The following is a 15376-nucleotide window of genomic DNA, read 5'->3' as shown; positions in this document are numbered from 1 at the left end:
CATGTAATTCTTTTGATAATTGATAAATCAATGAATTAACTAATGAGGGAATCATGTTAAAAATTATATGGTAGCCAACAATTCAGATCAAATCAAACCCAGATCTCATCAAATTGAACTTGTTGGACCACGGAAGGGAAGTAGATTTGAGTTGAATGGCTCATACTGACAAACGTGAAGCAATGCTAACGGCATCTTCTTTCAGGATACCAATATATGGAAATATTTTGTTCACGTCAGGCCCATAATGAAGTGAAAATATCACCTCGACTTGCTTTATGCTATCTGTAGCGCCGGTGCCATCACCTAAGTGCAGCTGAATAGTTGCAAGCTTGATTAACTCATGTCCGACGACAATGTGCTTGGCATGGTAAAGCTTTTCAAGGATCTGTTAGATGATAAGTTAAGATGCTCAATTAGAAAGCGCTTAATAAAAGATATAGAGTATTTTATACTCAAATTTAACATATAATTTCACACATTAATTTTCTTGATTCTGCATATAATAATTGGCAGAAAGGACTTAAAGAACTGCTCCGAGATGGCAGTGACGAGCAAGCATGGAAGTCTCATCAGAAAAGAAAACCAGGCAAAGACGACAGCTCACAACATAAAGAACTAGTTTTGCATGCTTATAGCTTTACACTATTGATGTCAGCTGTAAAATGATCTAGACAATGTTACCTAGCCTTCAAAGTGCTCACATAACCAAAATTGAGAGCGCAAAACACACTATGTCTCCACATGCCATATTTCGAATTATAATTTATTGCATGACAACAAAGCAATATGACATTGGATTTATATGTAAAGCTAGTAAGATAATAACATTATGCATCAGATCTTTTGCTGTCATTTTTTGCATACTTAACAATAACAGTCACATATTTCAAACCCAGAGTTCCATATATAAGTAGATGGATCCATCTTTTTCTATTGATCCTTACGCTACTTGTTTTTGTTCTTAATTTTATTGCAGCCATTCACTTCAATATTATTAAATTAGAAAGACAAACAATATCCCAGCAAGCAGTACAGTTTTTTTAAATTAACGGCTGAAAATTAGATATTCAAGGCTAATGTAGATCACACTATATAAGGAATATCAGTTAATAGATAAACTAGCTCACCTTGTAACTAACATTAGCTTCTGACTTTATCATCCAACATGGAAATATCATTGATGTTCATCTCAAGGTGCTGGAACTGGAATACTACTAGGAAAATTTACTACCATGTTAAGTGATTTAAGAAATATAATACCTTGATCGAAGCGTTGCAGTGCTTTGTTGCAGGTTCTAGATTTCCAATCTTAACAAAGGCCTCTGCTATATAGTCTTCAGCCTGCATTATTGCAATACATTTATTGAAGAACATACTTAAAAGCCTTCAATACCTTCCCACAGTATCAGTTCTCATCGCCGGTAATTACATCCTATACATTACACTCATTAACTACTAAAATTCGTACACTGTTGCTGATGTCATAAAACCTCAATGAACACAATAAAAAGTTCAAAACTAAATAGCGACAACAAAATCGCCCACAATTCTGCATTAATTTGATAATAAGAGATTAACATGGTAAAAAAAACTTACCTGAGCAACAAGCTTGCTATATGGATGCCTAACTGATTTAAGGAGATCAAGCAAATGCAATGCATTTGAGATTCCAATACCATCATTCAGGATTATAGAATCCTTTAACCTGTGAATGTATCTATAAAGATCTTCACATCTACCAACAGAAAGGTCAACTTTGGATGATCTAGAAAAGCATACCTTTTGATACTTAACAAAGCATTGTTGGACGTAGCAATGGCAGAATCTAAATCGATGCGTGAGCCACAACTCAAGCAATATGCAGGACCAACATGGGAGAAGGCACCAGATTTTTCGAGCAATTTGTGGGCCACCTTCTGAATTTCTTTGTCACTCACAGAATCCTAGCGAGATGCAAGACTCTTAAAGAGAATAGAAAATCATCAAAAGAACTATTCATTAAGAGCTAAGACTACATGAGATTGGAATTGTTTTAAAAGGGTAAGTAGAATACTCGCAATGAGAGTCTGCAAACATGAGATTTTGCAGATAGTTGAACAAAATTTTCATGTTGTGGTTTTTGATAAGCAGTTTCTACCACTGCACCGAGACAGTTACGCTTGGGACACCGAAATGCATTAATGACAAGGTCTGAGAGGTTCAACTCTGAACAACTTAAACACTGGCATGTAAAATAGTACTGCTCTTCGAGTGATTTCTGTCTCTCCAGGAGATCCATCTGGCCGACCTACAAAAGAAACATATAAGCAAGAAAGTGAAGAGGGAGGTTGAAGCGGTCAGACTTTAATATAGAAACAGAGGAGAATTTACATATTACCTGAGGACCATATGATAGCTCAAGTGGAGACCACGCAGGTACAAATTCTGTTGAACGCAGAAAGAGGGTACGTGAAAGAAAATAAGCGTGAACATTTGGCTGGCATGAATGATTAAACAAACTGCCAGTGAGATAAATAGCTTGGCCAACCCTAACCTGGAAGGAAGGAGAAATGGGACCAAAAGTATTAGGGTCATGTAACGACTGAAAAATATGTCATGAGCTGCATGAGTTGGATTCTAATGCAAAAATAAAGATTTGGGTGTCTTTCATTGCTACGAGTAATAAGGTGAACATATCTAGATATTTTCCATCAATGAGTAGTTCTTCAGTCTAAACAGATAGCTGCACTAAGAAATTGCGTAGGTTAAAATAATAGCAACGAGCGTGAAATTTTCAAGCTAACCTGCTCTATGCTACTAAGCACATTATTAACTGCAGAAAGTTTTTGACCCTTCTTAAACTTCTCAGCTTCGTCTGTAGATTTTATGTGGATAATAGCCATCGAGTTGACCTTAATTTGGCATATTAGCAGAACCAACTGTAAAAGAGATGAACAGTATGAACAGTAAGGACAGTAATTTGATAAAATAAAACTAGCAGAAAATTTAACATCCAACATTTTGTCCCTTTCAAATGAGAGAAAAAAGGGAGTACGTGGCTATCAGCATAAACACTTAAAAAAGGCAAATAGTAATACAGGTTTTCTGTACCCCTATTTAGGCAAGACATTAGACCTCATAATCTGAGGATTTGACCTGTCTTGACAGTATGCAGGTGTTCATATGACCAGACCTGATATAGTTTGAAAGACGTTCCAGGACTAGACAGGGATGCAAACTCAAAATTCTTGATTGTTTACCATCGATTGCAAGCTTATCAATTGCAGGCTTATAAAGACTTCAGGGTCTTATTATTTAAATTGTAGTTATTGGTTTTATGTTAGAACACTTTCTCAATCCACACCAACAATTTATGGTGTTATGTAGGAACTCAGACAGGTTGTCCAGACAGAAATATGCACTCAATATCTGTACTCACTAGGGATAAATGGCAAATCAAATCACAGAGCTCATTCCAGAAGAAAGTAAAGAGACTATATCAACGGAACTAATCTGATCTCTACCCTCTTTTGTACTAATAAAAGGCAATATATTCATGCATTCTAACAGAGCTAACAACAAAATTTTGAAAGTCTGTTCTTACCATAAATAAGCACCAAACCTCCAAAATTTCGATAAAACACAAACTCTGACACGGGTTGTTCAGGACACAGGCTGTAACATCTAAACCTAGTCTATTTCACAAGTCATGGAGAAGCAATACATTTCAATAGACATTCTGGTGTCACAATATTTTGCATGCCAATATAACTCTACAACTACTTAAGTGTTATAATAAATTGAAATGAGCACTGATTCTATGGCTAAATTTGATCCATCATTCTACGTTCTTACTAAATAACAGGGAATTTTGAAAAGAAAATTAATGAATACCTGCGATACTGTAGACTCAGTGCATGGAAAATCCATGCTATAATAGGTCTGGAGACAGAATGACAAGACAATTGCATACATATGAAACTCCAACTTGCTATCTGGAGGGATTTTATCATAGTGGTGAGCAAAATCCTGTCAACCAAGAACTCAACTGATTTAGCAAGGAACTCTTTCATAAATGTTGAGAATAGGAAAAGATATGTAGTCAAGACTCAAGAGAAACATGAACTCACAAAATTTTCCATAGGAACAGAGATCTTCCCGGCTAATCTTCTTTTTTCCATACTATTTGCCACTACTCGACCGGCCAAAACTATGTCAGGGGGAAAAACAGCGGGCCAATTTGTGCCTCCACATTCATGTCTGTGTTCAGGAATGTGCTCGAAGTGTTTATCATTTTCAATATTTTTGGTATAATTTGCACTCGTAACATCCGTAATATGCTTTGCAAGATCTGGAGAAAAATTGTTTTGAGCAGGACAAAAAGCTCGGTTCCAACAAAATTGTTCTCCTCCAGCTTGTTCTTGGCACTTCTGTGAACAGTAAATTGGTATTGTACATGATGAACAGAATAAAACATCTGCAGGAACTTCATTGAAGCAAAAATGGCAATGAGTCTCCCGGCATGATTTCATCACAACCTGCACATGATCAAGAAAAATAAGCGTATACAAGTATGGAACAACTGATTTCTGTAAAACTTAAGCAGCAAGAGAATAGCTTTTCAATATGGTCTAAGCAATAGTCCTTTGGTCTGGGCGTGCGAATAGACCCACGACACAGCTTTGAATTAAATAGATAGAAGTCTTTCTCTTCAATATAAATTGCGCCTACTAGGCTGGATTTGAACTTAGCACTTCCTACTCTAACACGATGCGCAACAAAGAATTTCTCTAAAAGCTTAAAATGTGTTAAAGCACTGCAAAATGCTTCCAACTAGAGGAAATGCAAGGTATCACTTCCCACCGAGACAATAGTGAGGTCACACAGGCATCAGATTATAGAGGATAAATGAAGGAATTATTTTAATAGCTTAGGAGATATCTTTATTGTACCGCAGCAAGTGGTTCTTCAGTATGAAGCAAAGAAGCTGGAGGAATGTCTTTTGGAGAAGCCATTCCTTTGCCTTTAGCGGGAGTTGAGACACATTGTAGTACTACAGGATGCGAGTCAGCTGTCACAAGGCCAAACAACATCAGTCCCATGAACATATATAGGAATATTTAAATAGTCAGTTGCTTGAAAAAAAAAAAAATCCATGCTGCAAGTTTCACTCATGATAAAATATAGACATGACAAGCAGAATGGCATGTGTAACAAGGTGAAGCTACTAATTGCAAATAAATTAAGAAATATTGACTCCAATATGTTTATCCTTTTCATGAATTATCTCTTATTTGGTCTCCATGAGCTGACAAACTGAACTAGCTGCAATCTATCTCCTTCTAAACATTCTATGTTACTTAATTCTATCATGTGCTGTTTTCCAGAAATGAGTTGTGACAGAAAAGCATTTAGAACACAGCTTAAAAAGAGGGTTGGAAATGACAATATGATTCATGCGTTTGGTAAACTAGGCAAACATCTGATCAAAATTGATAAAAATATAAGAAAGAATATTTCAAGATATCTGAAAAATGCAGACCTAAAGATGTCAATTCCTTTTCTGTGTCACTATTGTTCGGTATGCGAGCTCCATTTGTGCCATCATGTTTGCCTGTTACCATCTTCAACTCTTCTTGTATGATGCTTTTGCCAGAGGTGCTGCTTTCCATACTCAACGCAACCTCTAAATCACTTACGGAAGCAACATAGTTTCTTAAAGAAGCATTTACCTTTCCTCTCCTATACCATGCCTGCAATTAAAGGAAAATGGGCCAATAAAAACCTGCACACATATCTGACAAGTCCTAAGGATAGTAACAATGTCAGCCAAAATGATGATAAATGAGAAAAGGACTTCACTATACTATCATCTTAGTCAAATAAACAGTGATGTCTCTTGTTACCACATAATGTCTTGATGACAACTACTTCATCAAACATAATAGAAGAAAAAAAGAAATCAAATGTGTAAAACTTTTGCAATTTTAGTATGTGTAGTCTAGTTGCTTACCCTCTTACCTTCACATAACTGGGCAAAAGTCCAATGGCCCTGTTGCAATCCCGCAGGCACTCTTCAAAAAGACCTAATTTCTGCGAAAACAGAAGAGAATTAAATTACAAGTAGAACAAAACATTAGTAACATAGAAACGGTGTGATGAGACATTATAAATTAAGATGCTACAGAATGTGACAAGAATTTATCTCAATCTCTTAGCGTCTGTAATTTTCTCCCTATTCTCTTTGTATTTAATTATCATGAGAACTTGCATGCATGCTCAAATGGCTTGCAACTTTTGCCGTCAGATCTCAGCAGTTGGAGATACCCTCTTTGTATCTCATTGGACTGCAAAAGAGATGGATGAGCTAGTCCAATGCTTGTCCTAATTTTGTGGCTCTAGTTTAAGTGTTTAACACCCATGATTTACCATTTAAGAGGCAAAGCCCAGTAATAAAGACTTACATGCATAGCAGCGGCCCGGTTAACATATAGTGTTGCACCCAACTTCACATCTATGTCATCAAAACTCATGGGCAGTTGTCGTAAAGCCTATTTAAACAGAGCACAAGAATTTTATAAAATTGCTTATATCAGCGGTAACCATATAATGAGTAGAAAAAACAAGCAATTTATGAGAAATAATGAATCACAAGGAATCAGGTGCTTCAACCGTTCCAATCTAATAATAGAATAAATAATTTCACAGAATCTTGAGTTCCTCATAGTAAAACAGCTAATTTCTCGACTCATATCGCCAAAATTATATTTCAAGAATCAAAATCATAAAAAGAAACAAAAAAAAAGGAAAAAAAAAGAGAGGATAGGATCGCAACCTGAGAATAAAAGCTCAGAGCTTGATGAAACTCTCCTTTTGAGAAGTACCTATTCCCTTCTAGCTTCAAATCAAGAGCTGCTTTTTGGCTCTTCCGACACAATGCCATTTCCGAACCTGTTAATTCCTCGATAACCTACGAAATTCCGTAGCCCTAATCGATTACTCCACCAGAGAAAGAAAACGAAACCGAAATTAAACAAGAAAAGGCTCGATAGATGGAATTACTTGGTGAAAAAGAGGTAAAGGGCGTAGGAAATGGAGAAGCGAAGAGCACGTGAGCGCGAGCTTCTCAGTGGTGCTCTCGCCGATCGCGTGCTTGAGATCGTTCGGGATAAGAGATTTTAACCTCTCCATTTCTTTTTTCTCGAGCTCAAAGACGCAGTGAGAAAGACGAAGAGAATAATAAATAGAGAAGAAGCTCCGACAAAGGAAGGAGAGAGAGAGAGAGAGAGAGAGAGAGAGAGAGATCGAGCAAACCCTTAAAAAAACCCTAATAAAAACTCTAATTCCTTACCGAGTCGGTGCGTATAACGGACAAAAATTCTATGGGCAGCGTGCCCAAACTAATTAGTTTGGGCACGCTGCCGGGTGGGCGCCGCATGGCACAGGTGCCACGCGGCGCCCATCCACCACTGCTCTCCCAGTAATGGAGAGAGCACTGGAACTTTCTGGGTGCACCTGGTGCATCTATACCAGGTGCACCATAATTATAATTTTAAATTTTTAGTTTTTAAAATTATAATTTTATGTAATAATTTATTTATTTTTTTTTACTAGTTATCATTGTAGAAATTAAAATTTTAAATTCTATTTGGTTTTGAAAAAAAATTAGGAATAATAAAAATTATCCATGCTATTCCATGAAACCAAAAATAAATTTATTTTAAAATTTTAATTTTCTAAATCGATAATCATGAATTATAGACCATATAAATTTTAAATCATAACATATATGCTAACATATTAAGTTACAATTTTAAAAAATTTAAAAAATTACAATTATGGTGCACCTGGTATAGATGCACCAGGTGCACCCAGAAAGTTCCAGTGCTCTCCCCATTACTGGGAGAGCAGTGATGGATGGGCGCCGCGTGGCACCTGTGCCACGCGGCGCCCATCCGGCAGCGTGCCCAAACTAATTAGTTTGGGCACGCTGCCCATAGAATTTTTGTCCGCGTATAACTTGGAATCCGAATCGCCACGTCACTTGAGTCGTCTCCGCATAAAAGAATACATGCGACCTTCCGTATTTGTACGCACAACTGATTCGCTATTCTTGCGTGCGTATATTATTGTATACGCTCATCCGCAAATAAAGTTCTCCCCCTTCGTCCCCAACCTCTAGCGAACGCCTCTGTTGAGATTTCCCAATCACCGCCCCTCGAAACCCTAGATCGATCGATCCCCACAAAACCCTAGCCCTAAAGAGGTGAGATCGGGGAGATGGGGGGGCACGGGGGGCTCAACATCCTGCCTCAGAAGCGGTGGAACGTCTACAACTACGAGAACCGCGAGAAGGTGCGCCGCGACGAGGAGGCCGCCGCGCGGGAGGAGCAGCTCAAGCGCGAGCAATCCCGCCGCCGCGACGCCGAGTTCCGCCTCGAGCGCCTCCGCCAAGCCCGCGGCCTCGCCGCCGCCACCGCCACCTCCTCCTCCGCCGCCGCCGCCGCCGCTACGCCGGAGGAGGCGGCGCCGCCCTCCGATTCGCGGCACATCAACCTCTTCGACGGCGTCCCGGACTTCGCCTCCCTCGCCGGCCAGGACGAGGGCAAGAGGCCGCTGAGAGGCGAGGAGGGGGGCGACGGGGGCTCCAGGAACCCTAAGCGGCGGCGGAAGGAGCAGGAGCCCCCAAAGGTGGTGGCCCCCGAGGACGAGAAGTATCGGCTAGGGTATGGAGTCGCCGGGAAGGGCGTGAAGGCGCCGTGGTACCTCAGGAAACCATCGGCGTCGGCCGAGGATGCCCTAGACGAGGGTGCGAAGGGGTCCGGTTCTTCCAATGGCGGAGCCGGATCAGCGAAGAAGAGTGGGGGAAAGAAGTCGATAGAGGAGTTGAGGGAGGAGCGGATGAAGCGGGAGAAGCAGGAGAAGGGGCGGGAGCGGGCGATTCTTGCATCCATGGGTAAACAGAGAGGCGATCGGAGATTATCTAGGTAGTAGATAGTCCCTTTTTTTTCTTTTTCCTCTTTTTGTTCTTAATTATTAATTGTGATGATAAATATTGGTCTTTCCTCTTCAGGCGAGCTACTTAATTTGGCAATCCATTGAGCTGGGAGGAGATTGCCTAGAAGATCAATCTGATGGTATCATCTTCTTTTTCCTTAGATACTACATACATATTATTGAATGAAGAAGTTGTATTATTTTGTTGTTAGTACAAAGTATTCTGCTTTGAAACACTCTATATAATGCTGCGACTTCGTAGGCAATTCCATACTGGGATCTTTCAGAATTGCAATTGGTTGCAAGATGAAATTGTTAGCTAAACTTGCCTTCATCTGCTTCTGTACATGTGTAGCTATTGATGTTTCAAATTCTTGCCATGTTTGTCGAAGAAGCTAAGCGTAGGGATTGATCCTCTTGAAGATCTAACAAGCCGTTATAGTTTTTGGTGATTTTTATGATAAGTTTGTTCTGCAATCTCGTAATGTCCCTATATAAATTTTAGAATTATCTCAGGTGGTGGATGAGTGGGTGAGAGTAAAATCTTTCTAGAAAAATTCGACCAAGGTTCGTAGGTGTCACTTATGAACTAAACTTGCTCATTTATTCTTCATAGAGGATAGGATGCCTAAATGTTGCTCGCTCAAAATATAATTAGTGATTGAGAAAAGGAGTTGTTCTTGACAAGCCCGTCGAACTTATTATAGCAGGTTGTTTTTGCTGAACATGTTTCTCTTTGTAGCTGATGTATGCTTATAGATTTATCTTTAAAACTGATACAGAATTCGAATGAAACATATGAGAACCAGTTCAAAGTTGGTTAAGCTTTTATCATGCTCTTCTCGCTCTTATGTAGGCTTAAGTAGGCACCTTAATAACTAGGTCTTCTAGTCTTAAGAGTTGCACACAATTTTTATCTTTTGGATGCAAATGCAGGGTGCAACTTACAGGATTCTGTCTGATAAGTCAGCCGATATTCAGCACCTTGAGGAGACCAATGAGTATCCGAGCCCCATCTACTAGGGGCACAAGTTTTCTGATTTTTTGTGGGCTCTGCAAAGCCTGCAAAGAGCTTCGTAGGTCATCGCTTGCATGCGAATCCATATGGCTTAATGTAATAAATTGGATGCTTAGAAAAGTTGCATTGTGATACATGATCTGTAGATAGAATGATAGAAACTGTCGTAATGCTTTTTGCCCTTCTTCATTTATTTAAATTTAAATATCAAGCTCTCCTAGTTTTCTTCTATGAGTGTGGGAGATTACTGTTTGTGATTGTCAACAATTGCAGGCATGTTTATGTGCCATTTTACGTGTACATGTTAATTTGCTGATTGTGTAATGTGTTACAACCAGTTGCCCTCCACTGTAAGCAAAGGTGGCAATGAGTCCTGGAAAAACCGCAAACGCTTTGCCTTCCAATTGACCAGCTATATAGCCAGCTAATTAATATGCAGGTGACCAAATCCTCAAATTGGCATGCAGTGTATGTTCAAATATTTTAAATGTTTATGCCTGTAACTGCACGACTCTGGAAACGTTCGTGTTTACCATATTGGTTATTTTTTCAATCTAGAAGCATGTAATTAAAATAAAAATAAAAAATCCACAGAAGGAACCAGAACTGGCCACCCACATCCGGTTCAAGTACCACACTTTCCAAATGCTTTTGCTCAAATTTCTGATTCTGTAGCATTGAGTTGCAGAAGCATTTACTTGATAACTTAAATGATGCAATTCCTATTTCAAAATGCAGTTAGGGTTCAAGATGCAAGGGATTAGAAACTTCATTGTTATTCGGTTAGCTAGCTAGAAAGAATGCTGCTCAAACAAGAATTCACGAACCGATAGTTGCCGAATCTTCATTTAGCCAACATGCTACGGCTATTATCAACTGACATGATACTCAGCACTAAAATTTGCATCAACAATAAAATTTGCATCACATATATAGTCGTTATCAAGGTTGTGACAAGATACAATTAATCCTAAATCAGCAAAAAACTTGAAGCCGCGTACGGCGTAGCTTCTGTTTTTGTACCATAGCTCTGCAAAGTCAAGGGCTTCAATATATGTGTGCCTAAACCAGCAACCAAAGAAAATAAATGCTGAAGCTACATAAAGTGTTCAAAAAGTACGGCAAAGAATTCAAATTATTCATACTTCCAATTGCAAGACTGACTTTTTCTGAGCTATGAACTGCCATCCAAAAGAAAACCAAGTAATGGCTTGACAACATCTAAAACAATTTGTGTAAGTTATTTTTCAAAGGTCTAGTTTCTCTCTACACCAAGAAACACCAAGAAACAAGGACTAGATGCTTATATGTGCCGTTTAACAATTTCATGATTCTCCTTTAAGCCCTCGGAATGCTTCTTAAGCATATGATTACTTGAAAACTATTTTTTTGTGCTAAGATTACTTGAAAATCATAGGCTTAGATGAATACTTGCCTGGAAGGTTGGCAGCAACAAAAAAATCGAACGACTATATAACACATGTTACCTTCGATAAGCTGATCAACAGACACCTTCCTCGGTAATTCATAATTCATGTTAACCAGATTGAACTGCCATCATAACTAAGATAAAGGCAACAAAACAGCCCAAACATGCATTTATATGGAGCCACAGCATAAATCAACTCAAAACTTCCAATGTAGAGAGGACAGATTATACCTACCTGAAAACGTTTTCCCTCTAATAAGAAGACCATGTGATTTCAACGTAGCTGTTAAACAGCAACAGACTTAATCCAAGCACATTACATAGCAGTAAGGGATAGAAGAAATGGTCTACCACTTTCAATCTGAGAACTGAAATAACTATTTATGCATATGAGTTAATGCCGCTGAATTGAGCTTTTCTGATTACCTCCTATAACCATGCCTGATTGGAGAGCGGGATCTGCTCCTTTCGCGGACTCTATCCCGTGGCACATCTTCACTGCGGTTTCTGTATCTCTCCCTCCTGGAATCTCTGCCATTTCTGTTATAATCATGCCTATAATCTGACCCCCTCCCACCATCCCTGCCTCCTGTTCCGCTCCGTTCTCGAGAACTTTCTCTCTCAGAACCTCGGTCTTTGTAACGGTCATGCTCACGATCACGCTCTCCAGACCTTTCTGTACCTCTGTTCTCATATTCCTTTTCTTTCCTCTTTCTTCGTTCTTCCATCTCTTTCTCCTTTGTCAGCCTCTCTTCTTCTCTCGCCTTCTCCTTTGCAGCCTGAAGAGGTAACCAGAATACAATCACTTTCCTCTTAACAAAAATAACAGAATGTCTTCACCCTAAAAAAAAGAAGAAAATCAATATAAAAACCTTACCTTAAACTCATTCAGAAAATCTCTCACCATTCCATAACCAATATGCTGTTTTCCAGTTACATGAGATTGTGTCCTCTCAGCCGCATCGTTAGCCACTAGAAAGGAGCCACATATCTCACAAAGTGCCATCTTCTTCTCCTGGGGAAGAATCATCGTTTTGTCATTTGATTGCAGGGTTAACGCTGTCTTCTCAGCGTTTAGCATATCCACCTGCAAAAGAGGTCCGTCACTTTTAAATATCAATTGATAAGCTAAAGAAACTTTACCTAAATTGGGCGCTTTGTGCAATACCTTCCTCATAAGAGCCTCAGCTTCATCAACTTTTCCAGCTTCACCAAGTGTCTCAACTTGCTCCAATAGTTTCTTGATTTTTTCTTCTAGCACCAAGAGCTGCTCCGATTTCTCAGCTGGGATTGCAGGAGGCGTTACTTCTACATCTTGGGCTAGCCGTTCACGACCACGCCTGACTTTCCTGTCCAAGTCTGTCACCTACAATAAGGAGCATAGAACAATTAAAAAGAAATTCATGTGCACGAGTAAGTGATTTGAGTGCTAAGATTACCAGTCTCTCACAAAATTGGGCGAGATCTGCTTCGAATCTTGGGACGTACATATCATGTCTAGGGGACTTCTCAAAACTGCAATTTATCAAAAATCTGGTTAAAAAATGGCAATTAGGAGAGAGCAGTATGATATCATTAATGGTGATGATGCCAAAGGACGGGTATGAATTTGAAAAGCAGGAACAACACATTACAAAATGCATGTATGAATATGTCTTTACATTTAACCTCTGACTCAGAATACTTTACATTAAAAATATCCACTTAAAATACAAAAGAGCTAAGATGCTAAACGTGTTTTAACTGCTCATCTACAAATTTGCTAAGATCTTCATTCATCCGAATAAGTGTAGGTTCATTGTTCCAAAAACATGGCCATTAAATCACCCACTTCAATCGAAACATCTCAAATACAGAAAAATTCAAAGGGTGTTTTAACTCTTCCCACCTCCAAGCTGACTTTTCAAGATAAACAGAAGCCTTTATTTCTATGGGCGCTTGAAAATTCCATTGCATCCATCCATAATACCTCAATCCATTTTGAACACTTCATTTTAAACAGATTGAAATCCTGGCTTCACCACCCTGCAATACAAATTGCTCAAAATGTCTTGTATGCCCCATATTGCCCTTTCTGCCTCCACCAATTCTGAATTGCCCTATTGTTTCAAAAAGTCTTCATGGCCATCAAGTGTCCTATGCCATTTTTATTGCATAACTTATCAACATCTATCACTAATGAGGCATTATTCCTGGGGAAGCTCCATACAACAACAAATTTAGTATAACTAACTCAATGTATTCTTGACAAATATTCATAGAGCAAAAAACCACAATGTGAGACGTTCAGCCATCCTCAGCATCCCAAGTTCCACTCCAATTTGCCGCAATCATTCATCATGCACCGCCAGACCACATGTTCATCTCTAACAATTCTAGAGGAAATGCACCTCGTAGATAATGTTCAGTACCATAAGACAAAATTCAATACAATTTGAATTCAGGTGCATCGTCTGCAGCAATGATGTCCGGCAAATGCCAGAAAAATTAATGCCGTTAAGTTTAAGATAGATCAACAGTCAAATTGTGAAGTCCAGGGTAAGCTGCCAGGAGCTGACGCTTACTTCCTCGAACAAATTTCGGACATTCAGGTGGATTTCATCCCCAAAGAACTGAAGTTTCTTTGATTACACCGACCACTTATAAACAAAACCAAGAGGGATAAACTATCCCTTAACAGTAGTTCCATGCAAAAAGCTTTAGTCAGTTACCTCAAAAGAAAAACAATGCAACATCCAGAGAACTCCAAATTGTCTTATTTAGCATAGCACGCCAGTAACTCATATTAAAGTTCCCTCCTACATGACAAATGCAAAGCAGCTAGCTTTAAAAACATTTTAAATCCAAACATAGACAGGAAAATAAAATAGAAACAGGCCAGCCACAACCATTGTCTTGAATTGCAGATTAAGTTACAGAAACTTCACATTTCCAACCAAAAATATAAGGCATAAATTTAACAATTCCATCAAGGAACACACAAGTAGAGGTTCAAGATCCAGCAAACCAATCGTTGCATCAATGATATCATTAGGAGATATTACGATGTGAAAATAATATTTACCTTTCCTTGAGCTTCAAATCATGGATTTTAGGGCAAGGTCCTGAGAGATGAATAAATCGTTAAAACTTAAGCCAAATAAAGAAAAATTGAAGAAAATGGAGCTCGAGAGGGATACCGAGATCGCTCTTCGTGTTGACGAAGAGATCGTGGGGGCAAAATCGCACCATAAAAGCGCCGCAAACCTCTCTATCGTCCCATTTGATCTCTCTATAACCCCTCTTCTCCTCCTCCGTAAGATTCCGCGCTACGATCACCAATAAGAGTGAGGAAAAACAGATCGAAGAACCGGAAAACAAACTCTGGGATCGCGAGGGATTGATGATTACCTGCGCCCATGAGTTCATCGAGAAGAGCTCTTTGCGCATCCATGGCGGAGGAGAAACTCTAATTTCTCGCGTGGAGAAGAAGAAGAAGAAGAGCGTTAGAGGAAACCCTAGCGTCGAGGAGGGAAAGGGTGGGGGCGGTGGAGAAGGATAAAGCAGTAATCAAAGTGTCTTATAATGTTGTGATCGGCGAGGAGGGGCGGAGTTTTAAGCGTGGTACATGAGGTGCTCGATAAAACTTTTCCATTAAAAAAAAAACAAATTATTTATATTTAAAATTTTGATTTGATTATGATTTTGACACGACCTTACAAATTTGACCGTGTATTGAAAATATATATTTCACAAAATAATACATTTTGTTTGCTGATTTATTATTTTATTAAAAACATCACGTAATTATCATTCAACTTTATTTCGTTAAAAAAAATAAATTATTTTGAGAAAAGAAATAGTATATTATACGCTTCATTCATAGAAGTATAAACTAAACTATATGGATAAAATAGTACACCTGTCGGGATAAAAAAACAAAAAAGGAGTGGTGGAGTAGCGACGTTAAA

General features: G+C 38.8%; 3 protein-coding genes across 8 annotated transcripts; 1 reads left to right on the top strand and 2 right to left on the bottom strand.

Annotated features, from left to right (window-relative positions):
- LOC109716796 (SET and MYND domain-containing protein 4-like) lies at nucleotides 44–7272 on the bottom strand. Its single transcript, XM_020242375.1, has 15 exons — nucleotides 7045–7272; nucleotides 6818–6952; nucleotides 6447–6533; nucleotides 6004–6075; nucleotides 5525–5735; nucleotides 4935–5053; nucleotides 4113–4520; nucleotides 3877–4011; nucleotides 2787–2921; nucleotides 2381–2536; nucleotides 2057–2290; nucleotides 1783–1946; nucleotides 1600–1708; nucleotides 1264–1344; nucleotides 44–388 (listed from the first exon to the last, which is right to left on the bottom strand). Exons 1-15 carry the CDS (start codon nucleotides 7171–7173, stop codon nucleotides 161–163), a joined length of 2403 nt encoding a protein of 800 aa, XP_020097964.1. The 5' UTR covers nucleotides 7174–7272; the 3' UTR covers nucleotides 44–160.
- LOC109716393 (leukocyte receptor cluster member 1 homolog) lies at nucleotides 8099–10314 on the top strand. Its single transcript, XM_020241818.1, has 3 exons — nucleotides 8099–8969; nucleotides 9056–9119; nucleotides 9916–10314. The coding sequence occupies exons 1-2, from the start codon at nucleotides 8263–8265 to the stop codon at nucleotides 9066–9068; spliced, it is 720 nt and encodes a 239-aa protein (XP_020097407.1). The 5' UTR covers nucleotides 8099–8262; the 3' UTR covers nucleotides 9069–9119; nucleotides 9916–10314.
- Nucleotides 10816–14993, bottom strand: LOC109716392 (luc7-like protein 3). 6 transcript variants are annotated; one of them, XR_002217916.1, is made up of 10 exons: nucleotides 14817–14993; nucleotides 14606–14734; nucleotides 14491–14530; nucleotides 12866–12941; nucleotides 12595–12792; nucleotides 12304–12513; nucleotides 11853–12205; nucleotides 11662–11709; nucleotides 11485–11560; nucleotides 10816–11059 (listed from the first exon to the last, which is right to left on the bottom strand). XR_002217916.1 is itself a non-coding variant. In XM_020241816.1 (9 exons), exons 1-8 carry the CDS (start codon nucleotides 14857–14859, stop codon nucleotides 11679–11681), a joined length of 1080 nt encoding a protein of 359 aa, XP_020097405.1. In that variant the 5' UTR covers nucleotides 14860–14993; the 3' UTR covers nucleotides 10816–11560; nucleotides 11662–11678. The 6 variants fall into 6 exon arrangements, 3 of the variants coding, with proteins under 3 accessions (XP_020097405.1, XP_020097406.1, XP_020097404.1); XM_020241816.1 differs by having other exon boundaries at nucleotides 10816–11560; XM_020241817.1 differs by lacking the exon at nucleotides 11485–11560.

This window comes from Ananas comosus, linkage group 10, assembly GCF_001540865.1.
Source record: "Ananas comosus cultivar F153 linkage group 10, ASM154086v1, whole genome shotgun sequence".
NCBI lineage: Eukaryota > Viridiplantae > Streptophyta > Magnoliopsida > Poales > Bromeliaceae > Ananas > Ananas comosus.
The sequence above is the reverse complement of the archived record's forward strand: the minus strand, read 5'-3'. Positions and strand labels throughout refer to the sequence as shown.